General features: G+C 42.2%; 1 protein-coding gene across 6 annotated transcripts in view; it reads left to right on the top strand.

Annotated features, from left to right (window-relative positions):
- The window catches only part of HECW1 (HECT, C2 and WW domain containing E3 ubiquitin protein ligase 1), a 271752-nt gene that overhangs the window by 233451 nt on the left and 11380 nt on the right, over positions 1–26921 (top strand). For all 6 annotated transcript variants that reach the window (XM_075418577.1, XM_075418574.1, XM_075418578.1 and 3 more), the window contains 5 exons: positions 17891–17989; positions 19240–19369; positions 22987–23133; positions 24496–24610; positions 25688–25886. In XM_075418577.1, the coding sequence (XP_075274692.1) occupies positions 17891–17989; positions 19240–19369; positions 22987–23133; positions 24496–24610; positions 25688–25886 (690 nt within the window). The remainder of the gene's footprint in view (positions 1–17890; positions 17990–19239; positions 19370–22986; positions 23134–24495; positions 24611–25687; positions 25887–26921) is intronic.

Here is a 26921-nt window from a genome sequence, read left to right as displayed (position 1 = left end):
AGTGTGGTCTTTCTGTACCTCAAGCAGCATTGTGCTTGGAAGCTATGCGGTGTTCTCTGAGATGCGTTGCTGCTCTGTACCTACAACAGGCCTTAAAAAAGGCCCAGTGAAAGCAGTTTCCCTTTTCTCCCCTGACAGATTGTCCCTGCTTGTGTGTGGCAAGGCCAGCAGAGCGAGCAGGTACTTCACCTTACCAAGTATGTGTGCAAACAGACAAATTGCTGATCTTGTTTCTTTGTCAAAAATTCTGAATGCGTATTGTCATCTCTTCATTTTTCTGTCTGCCTCCAGATCTGTCCATATTTGGGAGTGGTTTTCCCTTTGATAGTTTCAGGTGTGGTTCAGTGAAGCATGGGCTGCCAGCCCTGGGTGTCGTTTGATCCCTTGTGGGATTTCATTGTGTCAAAGAAATACTGCCACATGGCTTTGTTCCTATGTTTGTCTAACCAATCTCACTGGCTCCTCTCTGAGATCCTTTTTCAAAATGGAAGGCAGTTCAGGTCCCTTTTAAATTGCAAATAGCACGTGCCCTTCTGTTCTTGTAAACAGGTTCTCCTTTGCTTTGGCTTACAATGGGCAGGAGATGAACGACAACCGAATGGTTGTACTGTCACCTCATTAAGGTTGCAGTGGAATAAAGGGGATGTTGCTGGGATCTAGCATGGTCTCTGAGTTTGATTTTTTTTTTTTTATGACTTTCAGCAGCGGAGCATTATGCTCACAATGATCTTTGCATTAGACTGTTTCTCTGCTGACATTCAGAGGAAGAGAGTGGCTTAGTTCTTACAGCTTGTCCATCTCCCATTGCAATCCCAGTTTTCAAGAAATAGTCTGTCCTTTGTGCAGCTTAACAGGCAGCATGGATAAACTTCTGATTTAGGAAGTTTGTTGAAGATGCTTTTTGATTTCAGGGCACAGGACTGCTTAGGCAGGTGCAAACCCAAGGTCATTCTGCCCATGCTGTGAGCAAACTGGACGCAGGCCTCCTTCTCCAGAAATGGCATTGCCGTGTTATCTCAGTGGTGTTTGAAATAGGCCCTGATTCTTATCTGTTATAAATACTGTCATTGTGAAGAGTTCATCTGCAGTTTTCTTAAGCAACAAATTCTGCTGCAAAATGTATATGATTTATTTGATCCCCTCATGTTGTTATTCTGCGCATTGGGAGATTTCAGCATGGAAGAGGCAGATTTGTAAAGCTATCCTGGGCATATAGAACAGCAGAAAGACACCTCGTGATCTTCTATAGCAGTTAGCATTTAATTCAGACATCAGTAGCACTTAAACACTGAGGATAATATTTCTCCAACTATACATATTTGTACATACTTCTTGTATACTTATTTTCTGGGCTTTGGGCATTTTTGGCTTTCTTTTGCTAGGAAAGAGAAATGAAGTCCCTTGGCCTGCAGAAGGAAATAAATGCTATGAACGAAGAGGTTTGTACATAAAGTAGTGTAAATAGGGCGAGATTGCAGAACCCAAGGGAAAGATAAGCAATCCAGTGAGTGCTTGGTAATACTTCTTGAATGTTATATGGACATAACCAGCTGGGATCAGTAGTTTATAATTAGCCTGATAGGTTTCATGATTGGCTTGTTAGATATCTAGGCATTCTAAATGTTTTTGTGCTGTCTGTGTTGACTGATCTCAGCTATTCATGTGTAACTCAAGAGTACTGTATTTAGAAGTCTGTGCAGCCTGCTAAGATAGGATTTGGACCAAGGTTTTTAAAAGTCAGAGTATGATTCTCCCATAAAGGCTTTGTAGGCTAACTTCTCCGAGAATACTGTATGAACTTGCTTGTTATTATTTGTTCATGAGGAACAGGGGTTTTGGGAGTTCTCAGTCTTTCTCCAACTTTGTTCTCATCAAAGTCAGTGCTAAAACTTCAGTTTCTCAGATTTACTGGTTGATATGATTTTAACAGAGCTTCCTCCCTCTAACATGCAAGAAATAAAGATGATCTTCCTGTTCCCAAATCTGCTATGAGACATCAGTTAACATAGATGGATGAATCAGTTTTGAGAGTCCCAGGGTCACAGATAATCAATATTCATAGTCTTTTCAAAGCTTGAAGTTTGATGTCAGTCATGAAAACCACGCAACCACAATTGGTTTAGATTTGCAGATTTTTTGAACTGTATGCCTTTTGATGCTGTGGGGCTTATCATTTATGTGGAATCTACCCTCAACATGTTTTTCTATACAGTAATTCTGCAAGACTTATCCAGACACAGCTATATTAAGAACTAGGGCTAGCAAAAAAAATTCAAAATTGTTTTATGTTTTCTCTGCCTTAAGTGAACAGTGGCGAGTTTGAAATAAATACAACAAAAGGTAAAGATGTGAAGTTTTGTTCGCATTGGCAGAATTGAGAAATACACTGCTGGTTTTCCCCTGGCCTAAAAATTAAAGTTCTGTCCCTGTTAGTGGCTTATTTCATGCCTTGCTCTTTGTACAAACAGCATTCTGAGTCCAAAATGAGCACATGAAAGCACAGAGTAGTTGTATGTATGCCAAGTTAAGGAGTAGACTTAATGACTGGAAAATATTTCTCATTTATGGAGAAACTGAGATTTAACACCTTTCCTGCAAGCTTCCATTGAACAAGACTTTTTCCTTCAGTTAACATGTGTGCCTGCTGAACACACAAAATATCATATCATATATATTTTCAAACTTAAAAAAAAATATTTTAAATCCCCCTGTATCTGAAAGGACACAGTTATATTTCTCTAGGCCTAAGAAGTTTGATGATATGCATGTTTATCTGCATGCTACAGGATGCTTGTGAAGCTCATACCCAGAAGAGCTGCTTTTAATCCACACCGGTAATGAGCCATTCTATCTGATCTAGGCAACACGCTTAGCTGTTTGCCTGGATATTTGAAAAAATATTCTAAAATACTGTTACACCTACACTTAAGGTGGTTTGTGCTTCTCTAAGTGGGTAAAATGCAGTAGCAGCTGCTATATATTTCAGTGAAAAGAATATGGTTTAGCTTAGGAAGCCAGAAAGGCTATTCTTGTCTTTGCTTTTGGTCGGGTATTTTGGGCAACTGAAGTAGGGTGAGTCATTGACAAGTCCTTCTCAGGTCTTGCTCAATATGCTGGGAGAATATTAAATGTTTCTATCACAACCTCACGCAAAGTTAGAGGTGTGATATTCAGTACAGCTCCGTAATACTGAGTTCTTATTAAGTAAATGGCTCCCAATAGCTTGCCATGTTAGCTTCTCACTTTCCTCCCTGCTGACAGTCCTTTGAAACATTTTAGACTGACTTTCTATTCCCTGCAGCATTGAAGCTCTGCAGTCCAGGATGGCCAGTATTAGAGGATATACAGAGATACTTTACAAGTGGGGTGAAATAGGTCCCTCCCAACCCCTACCATTCTGTGATTCTGTGACTGAATATTGTAGTTCTCCTTTTCATCATAAGTAAATAAATAAATAAAAGATTGGATGGGTAAATTAACCTTGAGAGGAAAAAGAATCCTCATGTATAATAGATGGCAGAAATGTGTTTCTGAATGCTAGGAACAAAACATCTAGTTCCAGAGTTTGTGTAGTCCCAAATCCTCGTGTGGGTAACTGGCTGCTCTCCCTGTCGTCTTCATGGTGCCTTTGCAAGAGGTCTAGAAAATTGCTGGCATCTGCTCACTGCATCTCTGTATTGTAGCAGAACGATTTGACTAATCATGCTGTGATACACGGTGATGTTACTCAGGTCTTTATTTTGTCTATCATTTTCCGTAGCATTTCCTTACTCAGCTCTAGCTAAGCAAAATGGTAAACTGGATGTTTGTTTCTATGATGATTTCTGTATCACTTTCACCAAACCTGAAGAGTATTATCTCTGTGCTGTTTCACTGTTTATGTGGCTACCAATTTCAGATGTTTATGATTTGGCTGTCATCGTAATAGCACATAAGAAATTCTACTTCTTAGAATAAAGCAACTCTCAGTGTTTTCTCATGAACTTTCCCTCCCTTTTATAAGTACTTAATCTGATGGTGACAACAAAAGTCCTATTGTCTTTTCAGTTCACAAAAAACTGCTGTCAGGTGGAAATCCAGTCTGTCTTTTTCATGTCTTCTGAGCGGGCCAGAGCTTTCCTTCACAGCAGTCCTGCCCCCAAGAGTAACCCAGTAAGATAATGTAATGCACCCGTCTTCGAGACAGCACTGTACTCACGGCACAGTCACTTACACTAGACTTTTTGTCCCCAGATCACTTGCCTGATCTTTTACCTGACTCACCCCAACGATCCTTTTTGCATTATCTACTTTTGAATTTTGAGTTCATTGCATGTTTGTAAATGTAGAACCACAGCCAGAAATGTGAGAAGCCCACTCTCTGCACAGAAGACCAGATGGCCTAGACAGATAAAATCCTTCACAGATAGTCGTTTGGAGATCTGAGGGATGCTAACTTGAAACATCTTTTTCTGTGTTTTCATAGCAAATTAATGACGGCTTGTTTTTTTTAACAGTTAGGCATTTGCGGACCTTGTTGTGACATTTATGCAGCCAGAGAGCAGTACCCTAGTGTCCAAGCTATCTTGGAGGTATTTACAGCTTGCTAATCATACTTAGCATTCTGTATCCGTCTTGGAAATGTCCTGTTGCATTTTGTTTGTTTGTGTTTCTTCAAATGAAATTTAATACTTTTATTTAGCAGTACCTTATTAGAAAGTTGAAGGGTTGTCAGTAAAATGTTTTTGTGCAGAACCCTACTGAAGACCACAAAGATTACGATATATTCAGACCCAGTGGCTCAGGTCCCCAGAAGCTGTAGACTGATTCCTGGCTGCAATGTCCTGATTAACTCCATTAACTTAACGCTCATTTAGAACTACTTCGGGACAGGAGTTTCTTCATTCGGTTCCCATTGTTAACTTTTCTTTCTGCCCTCCAGTACCCCTCGTGTTCTATTCCCCGGTGCTGAACAGAGTCAGACAGAAAACTTGCATGTATTTCTACACCATATTCTGCAGGCAAATGCAATCCTGTTGCGCCCACTCTCCGTGCAGATGCAAATTTGCTCTCCCTGTGCTCCAAGCCGACTGACATAGTTACTGCAATACTAAGCTGAGAAAATATATGCTGCCTCCCATCAGGGCTGATTACTTCAGGCTTGGCACTGTCTCAGTTGCTTTTACGGGCTCTGGCAAGCTTGGTACCTGGGTAGAGCAAAGCTCCCTTTGCCTGCGCAGTGCTGTGTGGGTATTACCCCAGCCGAACTCTGACCTTCTCTTTTATTTATTTCATGTAAACGAGAAACCACATAGCCATCGCTATCCATCTCAGGCATGCCAAAGAATGCAGGGCGTTGTTTTTCCCATTTTTTGTTTTAATAAACCCAAGAAGAACCAAGAATGTTGCAACCTCAGCTGTCTTTTCTCCTTAGAGAGCTTGGTTTTCTTAACCCAGTTTCCATAGGAGTTGTGCCTTGTGCAATTGGCCTGCTTATCTGTCAGACAGTTTCCTAATCAATTTGAGACCTACTCAACAGGAAGGTAAACGTCTCGGATAGTGATTTCCTAAAAGCTTTGTGAAACTTGTGGCTGGGTCAAGGACAGATACGCAGAAGAGTGCCCTGGTGAGGGTGGGCTGGGGAGCTCAACGGTTATCCATTCTGTTGGGCCTCTTGACTGGCCAGTTAGCACGAGCGAGCTGACAGGTCCATCACAGGCGCAGGCTGTGAACCAGCTGTGTCATCTTCCTCAGTAGCTTGAGGATGAGGGAGAGCTGTGAAAGCTTAGGGGAGGCAGAAGGGAGGAACTGGAGATACTCCAAAGTGTAGGAAGTGCTAGCGGGGGTGCGTAGGAGGAACTGAAGCTATTGCAGTGTGGTAATGTAGGGCTGTGGGAGACACATCTACAGGAAACAAAGGTCCATTAATCCTGCTACACGGAGAATGACTTATTTCAATTGAAATCTTTTTAAAGAAAGTGACCAATTGCCTCATGACCTAATGGGTTGTATTCCGATGCTGACCAGCTCACAGAATGGATTTAGGCACATTCTTTATAGAAAACAGTGGAGAAATGTAGTCACAGCATCTAAGCAGGAGGTCTGCAAACAGCCATTACTCTTCTCCATTGACTGAAAGTAGCTCTGAGGAATATCTGGCCCAAATTACTCATTTATCTCTTTAATTTCAATGTTTCAAGTGTTATGGCAGGCAACCTACATATGGCCCCGTACCTGTTTTATTAAGGGAGTCAGAAACATGGAGTTTGATTTTGGGCTCAGGTGGGCCAGTTGTATGGGTCTGTATTTGGGGGAAGAATGAATTTAGAAGACCAATTTTGCAACCATCTTGAAGGGACCTGTTTATGCCACATGCTGAAAAAACATCCTCTTAAAAATCAGTTCGGATATAGCACCCCAGAGTGGACATCCAGTTGTTTCTGAAATTTAGATGATTACCTCTTTGCCTCTGTTTCCATCTGAAGAGATTTTCTAGTATGTAATCAACTTGAAATCCGTTTGATGTGTACTAATGCTCTGAACTGCTTGGAAATTCTCAGATGAAAGGGACCATAGAACACTAAAGCAATTAATGTTACATTACACGATAAATTTTAATTACTAGTAATATCTTTAAATTATGTTTGCATGAGAAATTTTCAAGCGCTATTGTAAATCTGCTGGACAAGAGTGGTACTAAAATAAATACGCAGCTGAAATAATTTTCTAAGACCTTTTCACTATGTGGGAAGAGTATGCTACTGAAATGCCTTCTTGCTGCTGCACTGTGATCTCTCTCAATGCCTTCTATACTTAAGTAAACTTTGATTTTCCTATGAAGTTTGATGTATCACTATAGCACATAGAGCCTGCCTCAACAGCTGGTTAATTATTTATTAAAGGTCAGGAGGAACTGGAAGATTAAAGGCAAACCAAAGTGAAAGAGGAAAAAAAACATTTTCCCTAACTGAGCTTCCGCAGCAGCCATTTTTTAAAAGTTTCTGCTTTATATTTAGCTTATTCTTGATTTCCTGTCTCTTCCTGGAGGATTTTTTCAAGTTCTTTTGAGGATCTGAATGGCAGTATAACACAGGTTGAAAGCATAGATGTTTGTCTCCTCCTTTTCCAGTCTCTGAATCTTGTGTTGTCTAGCACTGCTTCCATAATTAGTTTGGTTTGAGGGGAAGGCGGGTGTTGTGGATTTTTGTGTTTTTACAAAAGTCATCTTTATTTTTCTTCCCCTTGCTTAAGGCCATTTAGTCTTTTGCAACATTGTGGATTAAATTTGCTCAGAGATGGGAAGCTTCACATGAGAATTTCTATAGCATCTCCACCTTGTATGTGGTAGAGGAGAAAAGTGTAAAATCCATGCTGTACCCAAGCATGTGGGCCTGCAGGGAAGCATCAGGGTGGGCAGTGATTGTGTGTTTATTTGTAGTGGTGAAAAACTCCCAGGGAGTGATGAATGTCCTCATATCTCTTTTTCCAGCCGCACTGGAATGACAAGGCTGAGCTGTCACTATGAAGTATTGCTCTGTTGGCTTTGCCCCTCCTTATTTCTTACTGCATTTTATTGAGACTTCGGTGAGGTAGAGAAAAGTCAGAGCAGGTGCAGAAATTCCCAAGCTAACCTTTTTTATTAGTAAAAGCAATTCATGCATCAAAAGAAGCCTGTTCTGCTTGCAGAACAGAATCGTTTTCAGTAAATCACCCAAATTCATTTGGGGTATTTTTGAGTAGAAAAGGCATTTTTCTTTGTGTAGGTTGATCGCTGGAATATTTTTAAAGTCAGATTTTAATTTGTCCTTTGAAAATTATTCTTCATTTCGGTATGTTACCCAAGTGTTACATTAAAATGCAGGAAAAGGGAAGACTAAAGATTTAAACTGATCTGATCTGAATGTATTTAAAGGGAGAAGGGCAATGTCAAGTTTGTCTGTTTGCCCCAACTTGCAACAGGAATATCTTTCAAAATTTCAGTAAAATTCTGGAGGATAAGAAAGATCCTGATCTGTCCACCCTTTATAAAAAAAAAAAGTATTTAATACAGGAATACAAGAACCATAAATTCAGTATCTTGTGCCTGATTAAAGGAAACTTTTTACATTGTGACCTGGGACTTTCATTCTGAAAAAGACAGACTAGAAACTAGAATTATTTAGTTTTATTGGAAGGATTAATAAAGGAAAAGTAAAAAATTTTCTTGGACTTCAGAACAGCAATGCAAATGTCCAGGTTTGCTGGATTCTGCATGTTCCCAGGAGGCCATCGGAGCTGTCTGTTTGCAGTGGTATTAATAAGAGTCAGACGTGTTCAATGGTTCGCAAAACAAGAGCCAAAATAGACTTTCAAATAATGAATAGCATGTCTGAATTCTAGCACACAGATTTCTGAGTTTACTCAGTTGAGGAACCTCATCCCGAGAGGCAGCGATTGTTAGTTGAATTGCAGCGCGGTGCAAACCCAAGCGTACAGCTTCTGGGCTGGGGGTGGTAAGTCCACACGGCTCTGCGCTGCAGACGACCTGTTTGCCGTTAGCTCAAGGATATCTGCGTTGTGCTTCATCACATGGTGTAAACATTCCTCAGCGCTTACCAGTGAATTTATGGTGAGCAGTCTCACTCCCAGTTAAATACCCCAGACAGGCTGGAAAGGATGTGCCTCCTTTGAGAATAAGTCAGTTATTGTGGCTTTGGTGCTCGTAGTTAGCCATTGAAGGAAAATGTGCAGTCATTTGGCTTGTGCTTTTATGGCCCTCTTGTCTGGCAGATGACTAAATCTATGGATTTTAGCCTGTAGCTTGACTAGTTTGTTTCAACACGTGGCAAAGCTATGGAAAGCAAACATCAATCATGCAAGGTATAAAATGTCACCAATTCATAGGTTTACAAAGTGCCCCCCCCAGCTCTTCCAAAAGGTTTGACTGAGAAATCAAAATCTCTTGATAGAAATGCTCTTTTGCTGACTTAAAAAAAACTACCTATATCCATCAGATTGAGTTGATCCATAAGGAACTGATCATAAACTAGAGCTGATTCACAAAATTACATATCATTTTATAGAAAGTAAGAAAGTAAAAAATGTCAAATAGCCTAAACAGCTGAAACGGAGCTGGGGCTCAGAGGACTACAATTCCATTGCTGTCTCTACCGCTTGTTTCCTGGATAACTGAAGTCCAGAAGTAAAATGACTTAGCTAATGTTTTCTCGTTTGTCAAATGAAATATTGGCACTGATCTCCTCTGTAAGCTGCTTTGGGATCTGCCAGTCAAAAATACAATCTAGGATCTGGGAATCGCAAAACGTTGTAGGTTTGTAATGTTCTAGCCCATAGTTCATTCAGTCTGCATCTACTCTGGAGTTACTGGGCAGAACTGGAGGAGACTTTGCCAGCAGTCTTACAGGCCAGTGTGTTTCATCTGTTGTACCAGCAAGAGAAGCTAAACCCTGCAAGCAGCCCGGTTTCTGATGAAGGTTAGTTGTGTTTGTGCTGCCATGTTTTGCCAGGGGTTTTCGCAGAGGAGGATGATTGTACGTTATGGTCCGTGAGGCTGATCTCTCTGCAAGCAGAGATGGCCACTCCAGCACTCGGCCACACTCCTCCTCTCCTCCTCCAAAACACGGCATTCATGGAACTTCTTTGTCAGTGGTAAAATGATTTAGCACAGATTTCTTGTTATAGAGAGACTGTCTACTTTATCAATCTCCTTATTAGTTTAAAGACAGAACTGGAAATCAGTCATTTCCTGTGCCTGGAGCCTCTGGTGTGCTCAGACAACCCGTGACACCAAGCCTGGCCTGTGTGCAATGACTCCACGCAGTGGAAGTCCCAGAGCCGGATTGTCTCAGTTCTGTATCTGCAGTAATAACCTCCGGGACAGCTCAGCTGATGTGCAAGGAGCTGATGCAGCTGCCTCGTCCTGGGCCTTGTTAACGTGGATGCAGTGCTGTGCAAATGCCGCTGTAACTGGTTCTCTGTGTGAGCGTTTACCTGGAGCCACTGTCTGCTTAAACGAAGGAGCCTTCCTGAAAGCAGCTGTTTGGTAGATTGTGTTTAGAGAAACCTGAGGGGATGCTGTGAATTTCCCTTATCTACATTATCTTTGCCCCTCGTTTGTCTGGACAAAGCAGAAGAGCCCGCAGGTTTCCTGATAAAAGCATGTTTTTTTTCTCTGTGGCACAATTAGTCTTTTAATGTTTCATGACAGTGCTCTAGTGGTCGGTATAGCCAGGATATAAGGATGATGACAAAACATTTTGAATGAAAATGCAACGTAGCTAGGTTAGAAGCAAGGAAAAGACTTGAAGGATTTGATTAGGTTAAATAAAAAAGCAATAAGGTTTACATAATCTCATTGTTTTTCAGTTACTGGTAAATTGAGCTTCAGGAATGATTTGAGGTTTAGTTGCGAAGTCAGGATACATGAGCTCCAGTGATTTAGAAGGACGGGGATAGTTCACGTTTCTGTCGTGTAAGCAATACTTCTTTTTCACGTGCTTACTTTTGGTGCTGAGAAACAGCAATGTTGTGTTCCATTTGCAGACAGATCCAGAAAATAAAAGTAGTGCAAGCACTTATTGGGATTTCAGTATTGTACTGGCCTTTTGCAGCAGAAAAATTTATGCACAATTTAGCAATAAACTGAGGGGTTGAGTCACATAAACATGTTCATTGTAGAAGGCTCTCTCCTGTATCTTCATCTGAAGAGAATTACTAGTTCAGGATTTGAAGCCTAATGGAAGTTTATTTGTACCAGGTTGCTTTTCTCTCTGAAAAAGAGCTTTCATCCTTTTTTTTTTTCCGTGTTTAATTTCAGTTCTTGGGTGATGCGCATATATTTCACACATCTCTGAACACCCTCTTTGTGTTTTATGACAATCTGCATGCAGGCCTGCTGGACTGTTCCACTTTCCATACACTTTACAATCGGGGCTACTTAAGAAAGGCCAGTGTTTTCTTGAATGAGAATTTCCTTTAAAATATAATTGAATCTCATAACTTTTATAGGAAAAGTAAGCAGACAGAGTATTATCAAAGAGGGACTCATGGAATACGCTCCTTCATCTTTCGATGCCTGAATGAAATGCCTTGGCTCCAAGTAGCACGTATCCTCTTTTAAGTCCCAATAACATTTTCAGGGGCTGCAGGGGTAAATCCCTGTAGTCTATAACTATTTAACATCCAGCAGTTTCCAGGCTGGAAATCTGCACAAACAGTTGCTCTGTGTCAGCACTCCTAAATATTTCCTTTCAGTTTTAATTTGGAAAATGGACTGAAAATTAGGCTGATCTGACAGAATTTTCTATGGTTTCATAGTGAGGAAGTACAGAGATTCCACTTAAAAACTCAGTAACTGTCTGAAAACCTGGAATAAATTTTGACCATATACGAGATAAGATGCATTTCATTATTTAGAACATGACTCAGAGGAGATTAAAAAGAAAACCACAACAAAACTCAGTCAGGTGGGTCATTACCATTCCTTCCAAAGAAGTGTGTGAGGGTGCAGAGTAAGTTCTCAGGTGGGATGTCAGCGTAGTTAGATATCAGAAGAGGTGCGATAAGTCCTCAGTGTGACATTGGAAGATGCCACGTGTAGGTGACCCAACATTGTATCTGTCTGAGAACTCTTCATATTGGAGATTGATATAAGAAAAGAAAACGTGACAGCAACAATAATCTCATTATTCCTTATATTGGAATTCTCCTACAGGACTAATTTAGGAATTATTTCACCTTTTTTCCTTAATGTGCTGAGACTTTGCAGACTTTTGTCTCCTGGCCTTTAAGAGCTATTCCTTTTGTATTAATGGCACATCAGCTCATCAGATTCCTGAAGAGGCCTGATGGTGGGAAAGCCACTGTGTCCACCTCTGAGCCTGCAGATATGCAGAGCAAATTTGCCACACCACCAAATGACACGGTGGCAAAGAGACGGTCTTTAAGTTTGCAAATGCAAGTCAGATAAACAGAACAGCGTTAGCTATCCCAGTCTAATGGCTAACCTTTCTGACAATAGATCGCTTCACGTCATCGCGTTAGTCCGGTCAAATGCTCTGTCATTTATGTGAGTAGGGGTTAAATACACACACCAAAGTCAAGAGCATTTGTTAATGAAGGCCTGGTAGAGGTGTGGATTTGATCCACTGCCAAGGTCTTGTAAAGTTGATCTGATCTACTGCTAGGTCACAGCTTTGTAGATGTAGCTCATTACAGGACATGCTGATCATGTCCTACGCGGAGCCAACACAAGGATATGTGCTACCAGCATATAGACACACACCTCTGGTGCATATGCCTGACCCACTGTCGGTTTTGCTTAACATTCATAGTGTATGAGGCCAGGCAGAGTTGCCGTAATGATCTGGTCGTCTTTTTTGCAAAATACACGTTCTTAGAATTTTCTTGCATTCGAAGAAAAAAAAAATATTACTTCGTTTAAAAAATGCTAGTGCTGGTGAGTTCACCAAAATTCAGAAATCACGAATCACTACATTTCCCTCTGGACATTATCCCCACCTCCAAATCACAAGTTTGCAAATCACAATATTTTAGGCCATAAGAATTGATTTTTAGTTCATTTAATCAGTAGTTCCCAGCCTTCAGGATGCTCACAAGTGTCTTCATAACAGTGGAGGTTTTACTATCTTTTAAAACAAGCTGAACAAGCTGTACCAAAACCTCTGGAAACCATGATGCCTGGTTTCTTTCTTACAAATTTGGGTTTCATGACTGAATTATCTATTGTCTAATAAGATGCACCAGAAGGACGGGATGCCATCCAGAGGGACCTGGACGAGCTGGAGAGGTGGGCCTGTGTGAACCTCATGAGGTTCAACAAGGCCAAGTGCAAGGTCCTACACCTGGGTCGGGGTAATCCCCGCTATCAATACAGGCTGGGGGATGAAAGGATCGAGAGCAGCTCTGCTGAGAGGGACTTGGGGGTACTGACAGACGAAAGGCTGGACATGAGCCGGCAATGTGCGCTGGCAGCCCAGAGGGCCAACTGTGTCCTGGGCTGCATCAGGAGAAGTGTGGCCAGCAGGTCGAGAGAGGTGATTCTGCCCCTCTACTCTGCTCTGGTGAGACCTCACCTGGAGTACTGCGTCCAGCTCTGGAGCCCCCAGCACAGGAAAGACATGGACCTGTTGGAGCAGATCCAGAGGAGGGCCACGAAGATGATCCGAGGGCTGGAGCACCTCTCCTATGAGGACAGGCTGAGAGAGTTGGGGCTGTTCAGCTTGGAGAAGAGGAGGCTCTGGGGAGACCTTACTGCGGCCTTCCAGTACCTGAAGGGGTCCCATAGGAAAGATGGGGACAATCTGTTTAGTAGAGACAGCAGTGACAGGACGAGGGGTAATGGTTTTAAACTAAAACAGGGTAGGTTTAGGCTGGATATAAGGAAGAAATTCTTTACAATGAGGGTGGTGAAACACTGGAACGGGTTGCCCAGAGAGGTAGTGGAGGCCCCATCCCTGGCAACATTCAAGACACCAGGTTGGACAGGGCTCTGAGCAACCTGATCTAGTTAGTGGTGTCCCTGCTCGCTGCGGGGGGGGTTGGACTAGATGACCTCTAGGGGTCCCTTCCGACCCAAAACTTTCTATGATTCTATGCATGTTCAGCGTGAAGTCTTTCCTGTGACTGGGCCCTTCTGAATATTTTCCCTTTTTTAGATTCTCTGTTATCTAATAATGGTTGAGATGAGGTCCAGTCTTTCCCGCTGTAGAAGGACGAATAGGCTCTCCAGCTGCATCTACCTGCCAAATATCACTCTCCCTCAGAAGAGCTGCCAAGGGCAGAAATCTGGTACCACAGTGCAGCCTCATTTGTTCAGTTTGTCTTTCAGGTGGCCAAAAGTTCATCTGCATGATTAAACAGCCAAAATCTTTAAAACTGGTGCAACGGAATGTACAGATTTGTCTTACAGATGAAAGCAAGTTTTCAGTAGTCTCGTGAAAGGAAAATGACGGTTTCAAATTTGATGTGAACTATATTATATTCATCTCTTGAGCCCTTCCTTGAATATTTTTTTCATGGGCTACTGCATCAAGAAGGGCACACTTAAACCCAGCTGATGTGTTTGAGTGGGATAAGGCTTGCAAGATTTTCAGTCTTTTTAATCCCATCAGGTGCTTTCTGTGTTTAGGATTTAAAGTTTCTCATACCATAGCCAATTGAGCCCACAAGGTGTGGTTACCAAAGCATCTCCTATGGAATGATAAAAACCATTCTTCCCCTGTACGCAGAGATTACAATTTTGTCGAGATACATCATTCTCCATCTGAATCCAAGGAAGGCCTGTCATATAAAGTTAGAGCTGTGTCAGTTCAACCAGTGAAGAGAGCACTCTGTTACAAAGGGTCATTATGGGTCCTGCCTTACTCTGCTGCTATATGATAAGGACCAGAGTAAATTAAGTTTCCTGAGACTCACCTGCAATTGGAGGAAAATTTATTGCTTAGTCGCTGCTGCAGCATATGGATTTGTCTCTCCCTGTGTACACAGACATGCACTAAGTATGCAGAGTCCCACTGAGGAGAACAAGCTTGTTATTTTGCACCAGGCTGTTGTGAAAACAAGCTGTTTCAGGGGCACCTGCAGCCTCCAGAAGGAAAGGGGGTTAACTGGGTAGTGTGAAAACTTCTGCAAAGGGGTCAAAGAGTAGTGCTGTTAAAAGCCAGAAAGCAGGTGCACACAATGTCCTTTCTGAGTGGACCAAGGGTGTCAATAGGTGGGCAAACCAGAGCAGCTCTCCTGCTCATTAATTTTGTCTTTCATTCCACCATTTCCTGTTTGTTAACCCCTCCTGCCTTTCCCCTCTCTGCCCAAGCATGTTACTCGGACTTGATCATTGTCTCTGAATGGGAAGGGTGATGAAAGAAAGAGCCAGAGCAAGACCTCGCATTCCCCACCTCTCCCAAGCTACCTTTCCTGCTAGAAATAAATTGAATGGGCGTTTTACACTTCCTTAGAAAGATAAATGTAAGTCAGGTTTAAGTAAGGTATGTGCCCTCCAGCCAGGATTTACCTTTGTGCTGCTTATTTTGCCAAGAAAACTTGTTTTTTCTGAAGGGACTGTCCCACCTACCTCTGAATCTCACCCGTGCTCTAAATCCTTCAAGAAAAAATAAACGCAAAAGTCCACTTTTGTTTTAACTGTCTTTTGTGAGGAGGGCAGTTTGTTTCTTGTTGCTTTTTGTAAGTTTTGATATATTTGAAGTGGGACTTATGCTTGGCTGATCGTGGTGGCAGCTTGATGGACTGTATGGACACGTGCAGGTAGACTGTGTAGTTGTTCTCTGAGGACAGCAGCAAACACCTCTGTTTTGATAGGTATCCATTGCCTTACCATGGTCCGTGTTTCTCAGTGCACTGCTGGACCATAGGGGTGTCACTTGTGGTCCCAGACCCTGTCCAGAATGGACAAGGGGCCAGAGGACCTTCTCTCGCACCACTCTGCAGATCAAGAAGTCGGGTACAGTGAGTGTCTGCAAAGATAGCCAAAACTGCGCGCAGGGGAGGAAGGGTTTGTAGGCTTGAGAGCTCACATGCTTTGGCCACAAAGCACTGTGTCTGCTGGGTTCATATGGAGCTGCCAAGAAGTGCAGTCTGCAGCAGAGAGTTTTTGTCCATTGTATTGGCAGGCACCAGGAGCGGCAATGTCTTGTTAATTATTTCATCTCCTTTATCCAGACCAGTTAGTACTGGACTTGTTTTCTTACACAGTACCATTAAAGGGCTGGGACTGTCGAACCAGTCAGGCCCCCGGCTTGAGCAAGCTCTGGTGTGTCCCAGAGGGCTGCGAGTGCAAGGCCAGACTGATGGACCATGCAATCTAGAGTTGCTCTGCCCACATTTGCTCAGGCTGACCCACCAGACTTAGTCCTTTCATGCAGAGATGCTGCCCGTGGCCTTTGGATGGTTTGATGCAGTTCTGCCACGAGGCACTGATTCAAATTAAGCTCACCATTAACAGCTACCTTAATGCATGCTCGTGACTGTAAACACCTTGATCTAGGTGCACTGCCCTTTCAAGTCAGCTTTGCATGAATGCCTCAAAGCCATGTACAAGTACAGAAGTGGTAGAAGCAGCAAGGAGAAAACCGATGCTGTTCACGCATTCAAGCAATTTCTTTGCAGAAATGGCATTCCTAAATCCGTGAGACTTTTCTTGGCAATTTACTTTCAGCTTCGTTTTATTCCAAGTGGCTCCTGCCTGCCCAGCCCTGCACAGTCGAGTAGCCATGGGGTGAGCATTGTGGTGAGGAACACCCAGTGCTTGTAGTATTTTCATTCAGCGCTGGCTTTCAAAGCGTGTAGGGATGGATGGGGGAGAGGGGTGGTGAAGAACAAATCCCAGAAAGCCGACATGCATTATTTAGGACAAACGGACTTGATCATAGATCCTGAAGGTGCTATAAAACTGATGGATTACAGGCTCAGCATTTCTGGGATTGGAGCCGTCTGGCTTCCACTGTGCTTTCATTGTGTCAGCTCCCTCTCTTTTCCCTGCTTTTTGCTGGAAACATTGCACCGGAGCACAAGTGAAGTGAAGCAGGTCCTAACTGGACCCAACAGCTGCCTTTTGTTGCTGCTGTGGAAACAGCTGTAAGGGGGTAATATAATCACTCTTCTGTTACTAGTCAGCTGCGTATCATAAGCACCTTTCTTGAATGCAGGGGACCCGGAGGCAGCTCCTGTGGTGATGCAGATGCTAATTGGGCCCACAGCGTGCTATTTTGTGCCCCGTTTAACATACTAAGCACTTGTTGTTCTGTCCTGTGAGGATAAAGTTGACTGAACAGATATTCTGCACCGCTTTTATTACAATGAAACTCGTGTTTCATTCATATGCAGAAGGGGTCTTTGTACTCGTTCTCGTAGTGAAAGGAATGGTTTCTTGGCTTTTTGATCTGTTTCTCATCTTTTGTGCAATCAAGCTTTACTATGATGTTTGTCAGCTCAGGCTTTGAATGCTCGCACTTGGGATGTTGGGTTTTTTCTTTTCCTTTTTTGTAAATAAGCAAGTTTTGGATGGGTGATAGGGATTGTTTTTACAAAAACAAACTCACCTGGACTCGCACCAGTTCTGTATTTTTCTGTCGGAGATTACTGATTTAAACCCACATTTGATGGAAGAATATCTAATAAATCATAGGAGAAATCATAGAAAAACTTAACGGCTTATCACAGGTCATAGATTGTAAAGGGCAGGGCACTGTTTGGGTGTACTTGGAGCAGGGCTAGGGGTTATTGTTCTTAAAAACAAACACAAGAGTGTGTAAATACTGAAGACAGCTGAGCATCACCATTAAGGAATTGGTCTGGGGGACAACTTGCCTGAGCTTTAGATACTGATTTTAATTTGTCCTTAGTCACAACAGTTAACTTAATTGACCTTCAGCTCCCTCCTATGAAGTCAGCTCATTAATGTTTTAAAGTACTTTAAAGTCCTACCTTTGAAAGGGTTGTAACCAGTCAGAAACTGGATATACTGATTCACCAAATACCCTTTGCAGCTGTTTTGATGGTATGTTTCCTGCTGAGGCGAGGTGGAGTATTACAGTATTTCACTAGCTAAATATTGCGTTTGATGGGGTCAGTCTGTATCAGAACATTCAACTAAAGATCACAGAAGGTGAGTCTTCAGGGTATTCATTGGTTTGGTACAGGAAAGCATACAACATGCCAGCTGCACATATGGGTACTGTAGGAGACGGATCGAGAAGAGATCCGTTATTGATCAGAGATGGAAGGGGTGGTATTACTAGGTATCTGGTCAGAAAAAAAGAAATAAATGAATAAACATAAGAAACTGTCAGAAACAAAGAACAGTTGCTACCTGTGTAAGCTTCTATGCTGAATGTCTTGAGTTTCAGTTTGTTTATTCTGCGTTTTCATACCCCAGGTTCAGGTTCAGCGGTCGTATTCTTGGCCTTGCTCTCATTCATCAGTACCTTCTTGACGCTTTCTTCACGAGGCCGTTCTACAAAGCACTACTGAGGCTGTAAGTAGAGGCATGAAACCGTGCAGAAACAGCGATCCTGCAGTGAGTCCTACAGAGACACAGACCCTTGTGGAGTTGCTTTCAGCGCTCTGACCTTCAAGTCCTTTCCGCTGTTGGTCGTTCTGTGACAGAAAACAAACATGTTTTAATTTTTCTTTACTTTTTCCAAGAACTTGCCTTTTGTAAATACTGACTGTGTTGATAAAAGTGCATGATAAGTATGATATTTAGGAACACACATTTGAAAGTACAGACCCGTAATTCCAGAGTTTACTACTGATGAAAAGTTATTGGGTTGATTAGGAATGTTAATGTAGATACAAACAGTGAATGTTTCTTGTTAGTCTACTACTACTGTCTTTTACACTAGCAAGCAGAAGCTACCAGTAGCGTATTACTTTCAGTGTGAAGTTTATAAGGTTAACTTTAATTGACAATTTGTCCCTCTTTAATTAATAGACTGCGATAAGACAAGGTGCATAGAATTTGCAGTAGTAAGAAAAGCCGTAAGTTAAGACTGCAATTAAATGACAAAAAGCAAAATAAAGCTTAGCTGAAATAGTTTATCATTTAGGATGATTCTAAATCATCAAAGATATTTGTCTTAACAGTCCTTTGAGTTCTTTAACTGTATTTTATTTTTTTAACAATGAGTATTGCTGAGATCCAAACACTCTTATCTATATCATATCTAAGCTAGTCTGGAAATAGCCTGAAAACTAGAGTGCTCCCTGTATCCTTATTGCCCCTTTAGGGGATGTGAAACCAAACCGCTAGTAACATCCACCTGCCCTTTCAGCAAATAAGGCCAGCTCCTTATTAGCAGAAATTTAGGCTGCTTAGTCTGCCTTACGTCAGTCTCGTGTGCTGATCTCAAAGATGATAGATAGATGGAAGCAGCCAGGCACAAGATGGTGGGGCTCATCCAGACTGAAGGTACGCGTGTGCTCTGAATTGCACGGCGTCCTGAAGATTCACGTAAAATCAGGCCCCAGGGGTGCCTTCCGGCAGCAAATTGTGCAGGCAGCCAGCGGATTTGGCCTTCAGCCCTGCCACGCAAAGCAGACAGTTGCAGAACTGCTTTAAGAGGGTCTGTGTAACAGGCTTTGACATTCACAAAACCAAAGGAAGACCAGCTTTATGTTGGATCTTCAGCTTAGATTTGTTCACATGCTTAGGAGTAAGTCATCCTGCCAATAGTCGTGGGGTCAGATATTCAGCTACGTCTATTTTTCTTGCCTTGCAATCAGGCCATGTGATTTAAGCGACTTGGAGTACCTGGATGAAGAGTTCCATCAGAGCTTGCAGTGGATGAAGGATAACAACATCACAGATATCCTGGATCTCACCTTCACAGTGAACGAGGAGGTGTTTGGACAGGTGAGCACAGCTATGCAAAACATCCGAAAAGCAAATTTGAAGCTGACAGAGTTGAGCATGATGAACACTTTTCTGTCAGAACGGACCCTTTATCCTTTCAAAAAGATTTTCTTCTGCCTTCTGTTTCTTTCAAGCCACCTGTTACAATGCAGATGTTTATTCTTAGGGTGTAGAATATAAAATACCAGCCCCCCTACAGGCCTATTGAGCCACACACTGATGAGCACGAGGAATTCTCTGGAGTGCAGCTCGTCTCTCCGGGCTGTAGTTCACGCAGATGTGGCATTCGGTGAATGCAAGCAATGTAACTTACAACTGATGTGGCTGAAAGGATGGGGGGTTAGGGTGGAAGAAAAACATTTGGCAGGTGGTGTAAGACCTCGCAGCTCTCACCATTATTTTGTCTGGTTATTTTCTGTTAAATTCTGTGTCTCTTACTCACCTTGCACCTACTTAACAACTTGGTACGTACATCCATTTATTATGCTTTCTACCACTCAGCTCTACCTTAGTCAGACAATTCTCTTTAACCTAGCTGATCTGGATACCTATAGCCTTAAATAGGGCACAGCCCTGGCATAAGCGCCAACTGTCAACCAAAACTGTGGGATTCTTTGGCTTGCACTGAAGCCCTGGTGCTCTTTGCTGTTGTAACCCATGGTAGATATAACTGTCTCTGGAAAGCCTTGAAGGGACCCAAAGCAATATTCAGACCAAGATTAAGGATGTCCAAGGAGAGACCAAAAACGAGTGAGACTGAAGAGCCAAGCTCGCTAAGTACTGCAGAAGCTCAGGTGATGGACATTAACTTGTGTAAGGATCAGACGCACAGTGTCAAAGAGAGCAGGGAGATCAGACAGAACACAGAGAGAGTGGCTCTTAGCCCTTGAAAATAAAGTTGACAGGAGAGTTTGCACAGAGCTAGCGTAGCTCTGAGAGGAGCACTAGATTAGTTTCTGAGGGGAGGGATTCTGGCCCTAACAGTAAAAGGGCTACTCCGCCATAAGCCTGAAAGTAACAGAAAGCAAGCGAGACTTCAGGGATTTTCAAAACTGGATTTAGTCTGCTTATAGTACAAGGTCATGATGGATGAGCGGAGTCAAGGGTGGATAGAGGTGAAAAGGATGGGGCAGAAGAACTGAAGTAAGAAGCCTCTGTAGGAAGGGTTACAATCTTTTTCCACAGACTTAAATGCAGGGGTTTCTCAGGCGCTTTGAGCTGAGAGCTTGCATGACATGCAATTGACAGTACAGTGGTTTTCCTGGAAGGTATGGCTACAGAAGACTAATACACAAAGACAGACAGAAACATACAGATGTATTCACAAAGACAGATGAGACAAGTTTGTATTTACATTGGAAGACTACAAAGGTGAATAAGAATCTCAGCATGAATTGTCCTGATGCATTTGAAGGTAGCATCTGACACGCTAACTACCTGTTACACTCTCCCTGAAGAAAATAACTAGATAATAGCATAGGAGTCTGTTGTGGAAGATATGAGAACAGAAAAAAAAAATAATCACAATCTGTTGTAGATACTGTGATATGAAAGCAAAAGAACACCAACACCCAAATTTTTATGCTAGTTCACATGTTGTCTAGTACTTTATTTCATATGTACTAGACACTAGCCTTGCTAGACCTAGTGAAGGGGGAAAAAAATGGTTCTCGCTGTGAAGTACGACTGTCAGAATCCAGGAGCCCTAAGTGAACATGAGATTTTTTTCCCCCTTCTGAAATTTAAGTGCTGACAGCAAAACAACGAAGAAATTGCCATCACATTTTATGCTCACAGATGGATCCCAGTTGGAAATTCTTGCATGCCAAGAGCATCTGACCACTTAAATGCCATCTGAACATTGCTTTGCTGGATACATGTGCAAGTGTAGATCACAGTGGGAGCTCTGCTGATATTTGGGAAGCTGGATTTCAAGGGTTGGATAAGGGAAACAAGAAATAGTGGCTCTTTGAGAAGCTGTGCAGTAGCTGGGTTACACCCCTTTTGTCCTGCTTCCACAATGACTTTATTATGGACCAGTCACTACTACCTTCATTTTTTCTTTCTTGTCTTATCTCTCATGTGTATTTAGCTTTTAAACCTTTCCAGCCACATTCTCTTTCTTGGTATCTTTTTGTTTATTAGAATTTACTACAGAGGAGCTCTAGACTTCTTGCATACCAGAGCACTACTGTAATTCCAAAGATACCGTGTCAAACCAAGTGTCACACATTTTTACTGTAGAACATCTGTGCTTACAGTCATGCTTAAAGTTAGACAACGTTTAGTCGTTGGTTTTGACAGATATATCTTAATGCTGCACAGTCTTGAAGAATACAGTATGGCGGCTGGGCTAGAGTCTTACCCTCAGCAACGCCCCATCGTGCATGTATAATGGTGATGTAGTGATTTGCATTTGGGAATTTAACCTGAACCAGCTAAGAATGCCTAACCCATTACGTCCGACCTTACTTGTTCCTGCTGTTTCTCAACAAAGCTACAGATTAGATGACTCATTGAGTGTTTCTGTAATTCATAATGTTACAACAGGTCCCTCAAGCAAAGTGACCTAAATATTGTATATATTGTTTGCTGTCTGTTGGGCTAATACATAGATAATAATACAAATAATGAATATGTATTCATGCAGCTCATTTATTATCTGTGCTAGACATCATTGTTATAGTAGCAGATAATTGAAGAGGAGAGCAAAACATTCTTCCTTTTAAATCCATGAGATTGAATGTGAAAATAATTGCAAGATTAATATTATTTTCTGTCACACGTGAGGAGTATGTGCTTGCTGGGTAGGCTGTAGATTGATTCCTTAAATCTTGTCTTAATCTTAAGCCTTAGTAACCCAAGCCAACTAAATTAACCATTAAAATGCAATTAAATGCTATAGCTCTTGGTTTAAAAAAAATAATGTTATTTACAGTATAAACATTTCTGAGGTTTGGATGGGTGATACAAAACTCTAAATCCCACAGTGACTATATTTGTCACCTGTGCAGGGTGCTGTGCAGGTCTTGCTTAAGTAGTGTATTGGCAGCATTCATTTTGTGATAATTTCTTTGGCTATTGGCATTTCTGAGTAAACACTTTTATTAGCAGTTGGGGAAGGGTAACACTTCTTGCTTAAGAGACAAGTAGATACCCTTCTAGCTGGCAAAACAGTCTGCCTGTTCCAATACTGTGATTGCCTCTCCGTCCTGTTGTTTCCTGTACCATTGCTTGGATAATCTATAGCAAGTAGTAAGCTGGTGTGGTCACACTCTCTGCAGTTCGTAGGTGGTGAAAGGAGAGGAGAAGGATGAAAAGATGAGCCAGTGGCACATTGTACATGGCTTACAGGTAGTGCTTTCCGAATCAATCTTTGCTGGTACAGTTTGGAGTGACCTGAAGGTCAGTCTAGCTTCAGCTGGTGATAAGGCTGGGGCTGAGGAGGTGTCCCGCATTATCATTTTTGTTTCTACTGCAAATGGACAAGAGGCCAGGAGTACAGAACAAGAAATATGGCTGTTATATTCTTCACTTATATTTTCAAAGTAAAACTTAAGTTTGAAACTCAGTGTGTTCCATATGTTGGTACGCTGCTATTTGTCTTTGTTCTGTAGGTGACAGAGAGAGAGCTGAAATCTGGAGGGGCAAATACAGCAGTGACAGAAAAGAACAAAAAAGAGTACATCGAGAGAATGGTGAAGTGGCGAGTGGAACGGGGAGTGGTTCAGCAAACAGAGGCCCTGGTTCGTGGCTTCTACGAAGTAAGTAACAAAAGGATGTTCCCGCAGTTGTCTGTTCCTTATCTGCATGAGATGGACCCGTGGTTAAACTATGCTCCATCGGTACCCTAGGAAACAGCTAAACAGACACAAATAGCAAGGAATTGGAGTGCCTGGATCTGTAGAGACAGGGACCTTGGATATAGCGTGTTTAGCATTAAGGGAGAAAGGAAGGAAATGTGTGTTCTGAATAAGATCAAGCATAATGATCAAGAGTTGAGAAAGATACTGCTTTTCATTCACACAGTAAGAGAAGTAGGCGTTTGCAAATTTTGTTTTACTCTGCTGTGATACGAAAGAAGATAGTGAAGAATTGTACGCTTTGGTGAGGAGCTGTTGTGACACACCGTATCTTCAGGGATTCATTCCAGTAAAGTTGGTCCTAGGATGCAGTCAGCTATTACCTTACGGGTGTACATGGATGCTGCTCCATTGTTGTCCCTGGATTTTGGTAATTTATCTTTGCTGAAGACCTGGATCTGAGAACATGCTTCTGAAAGAGCTACTACAAGGACTGTCAAAGACTGGGTGAAAACCTGTGACTTTGCTGACCAACCCATGTAGTCACCTATTCTTGGCCCCCCTTAGTAATTGTATTCAAACATGTATCTTGCTCTGGTAGCTGTTCAATATAAGCAGAAGTTGAGGGCTGTCTCACAGAAGGAAATGAACTGAAAGAAAGGCAACCCTGGAAAACAAAACAGCAGATAGTGGACACGCAGAATAGTACTGGTAACTGATGTTTACTGGGGGTGGAAGGCAGTGAGAGTGGTGTCGTAGCTGAATAGGCTTGGTCAGCCCTTTCCTGTGGAAAGCGGTTGGCTAAGTGACTCCATACGGTTTACTAAAGCGTGCATATGGTTCGCTAGCTTTTTCTCCCTGTGAATACTGTGGGCCATTAAAGCTTTTGGTTTCACATAATGAAGAAAGTGACCCACAGCTGGATCTTCAGTGGATGAAGAACTGAGGGCATTCCTACATGATTGTAATCAAATTCCAATGCAAAACAAATACAAATTGTCCATATTACAAATCCAGTCTTCGACTGTCAAAATCACTTGTCAGAGTGAATGTAACAATGAAGAATGTTCTGCGCAGATTATGTCCTGTCCTTCTGTCGTCTGATTCTGTCAAATCTCACGTGCCATCATTGTTTGCAGCTCAGAACATCAGCAGATGCCCTGAAGACGAGCACAGACTTATCAGCAGAGGAGTGGAAGTTAGCTGACAGCATGCAGACTTTGTCAGAATAAAAAGCTGGCCATCAGAGCCATAGGTTTATGAGACATTGCACTTGCTTGATTTCCAGTCTGAAACTGTGCTTACAAGTGTGTTTTGTTCCAGGTTGTAGACTCCAGGCTTGTCTCTGTTTTTGATGCCAGAGAACTGGAGCTGGTTATAGCTGGCACTGCAGAAATAGATCTCAATGACTGGCGTAACAATACAGAATATCGTGGAGGTAAACTGCTTGCTGATGCTTACTAATATCTTGACTGTTTTCAGTCTAAACCATGAAAGACTTGCTCTGCCTTTTCCTTCTGTCTTTCCTGAGGGAAATGCCCTATTTTGTTCAGGAAGTTTTTGTGAAGAGTAACTCATGAAATAAAGTAAGATCTCAGGTTTGGATCAGCAGATGTAATAATACTGAAATTGCTTCTACTACTTCTATCCAGATTTTATCCACTCAATTCCTACCGACTTAACAGGAGTTTTGGCTATTAAGGACTAAACAAGATTTGCAATATTAGATCTAAAAGTTACTCAGATGACTCTGAATTGAACGCCTGGCTTCAGTGAAAGTAATGTCGCAAGCCCTTTTGGCCTCAGCAGGGAGCTGAATTCAAGAGCTGAATTTCACCATTCCCAGTTACGCTTCGACAAGATACGGATCTTGCGTAACCATCCCTTCAGCCTAAGCTATGTTAGGCTGGATTTTTTCCCGTTCTCTAATGCTTGGCCTGGTTTTGCTTTAAATGCTGAGCGTGATTTATCTAGGGTGTCTTGGATGATGAATAAATTGTTGGACTAGATGACCTTTAAAGGTCCCTTCCATCCCAAACTATTTCATGATTCCATGGAATGAGAAATCCGCTAGTTCTGCACTACAAAAGGAAAGTCCCTGAGGTTCACATATTCTCCCCTGAAATACAAGGTTTAAGTCTTTGCTGCTCACTGTCCAGCCATTGTGTTACCTTGAAATACACAGCTTGCCACAAGCACAGCTGATCCCCCAAGTTATTCTCCTCCTCCTTTTTTCTGTTTAGCTGTTGAAACAGATTCAGCCAGGTTTATGCTGGCTGAATATGTATGTGTATATTTGGGTTTCAGGGTTTCAAATGAGTTAGTAATATTATAGCATCTATCGTCAGGATAAGATGGGGTCTGGGACCTGCTGCTTATCAAGAACAAGATATATTTTTAGGTCAGGATCTTGTCGGTAGATCTGCTGCCCTATGCTAGTGGGAACATATTTCAATGTTACACTTCTCACTCAGAGGGGGTAATTTCAATGTTTCTGTTTTGTTTCTTGATTTAGGTTACCATGATGGACACATAGTAATACGGTGGTTCTGGGCAGCCGTGGAGAGATTTAACAATGAGCAGAGACTCCGGTTATTGCAATTTGTCACTGGAACTTCAAGCGTGCCATATGAGGGCTTTGCAGCTCTACGAGGGAGCAATGGGTTACGGCGCTTCTGTATAGAGAAATGGGGGAAAATAACCTCCCTCCCAAGGTATGTCCCAACTAGGATACAAAAAAAGAAGTGCTGTGAGAAAGGTGCGCCTGGTACTTTTTTGCATCTCTGCCAGTGAAAGATAACAAATACAGAAAGGACATGTTAAAACAGCAAAGAAGGAATTATGAGTTTGTTCTGTAATTACATTCAGAGAAAAGTGTTTTCTTTTGCTGCCTTTTTGATTTGCAGGCTCAGTTTAAGCTACTTTGAATCCTGGGAAATGATTAAGATAAAGATTTCCATAGGTCCAAACCTAGTTCTCTTGTTTTGGTTCTGGAACGGATCCAGACCGGCAGGAGTCTGTCAGCTGATTCTGTTCCTCTTACTTCCAAAATACTAGTAAAAATACTTGTGAGTTTACAGAGCCATGAAAGCCAGAATCTGTCTCTAAGTTTTGGCTAGAGACCTGACTGTAATCGCTTTATTTGCTCTGATGGTTCCACTTTTTCATCACAAGGAAGCTTAGTGAAGGGACTTTGGACCGTGTGATGATAATACCCAAATTGTTACATCTAGTTCAGTCAGCCAGCTAGGAGCAAATGAGCCATAATGTCATAGAGAGTCAACAGGCTTCAGAGTGCTTCCCAAAGGAAGGGTCATCTTCCTTTTCAGAACAAAGGGACTGGGGATGGTCTGACTTGCCTAAGGCCACCCAAGAGAGCCGTGTGATGCATTCAGCTTTGAGTTCTGCTCCAGCACTTTATCTGTGACCAGCACTCATCCTTCCTCACTGAAGTGAGTCGCCTTTTCTTGAATGTCCTTACAGTTGCCTGAGGCTCTGCCCCATTGAGATTACAGAGCATTTTTCATGGGGCCACATCTCGGTATCTCTGAGATACTTTTGCTGCCTCACCCTTTTACATAACATTTGCCCTTCAAAGGATGCTTTCTTCCTGCTCTTATCATTTGCTTTCAGCTGCAGTCCAAAGGAGGCTGCTTTCAGGGCACAGAGAAAAAATCTCTTCTTGCACACCTTACAGATATACTCAGACAATCAATTAACAATGGGTTCGGTTCAGTTTTCTAGTTGTT

Source organism: Opisthocomus hoazin, chromosome 4 (assembly GCF_030867145.1).
Source record: "Opisthocomus hoazin isolate bOpiHoa1 chromosome 4, bOpiHoa1.hap1, whole genome shotgun sequence".
NCBI classification, from domain to species: Eukaryota; Metazoa; Chordata; class Aves; order Opisthocomiformes; family Opisthocomidae; genus Opisthocomus; species Opisthocomus hoazin.
The sequence above is the reverse complement of the archived record's forward strand: the minus strand, read 5'-3'. Positions and strand labels throughout refer to the sequence as shown.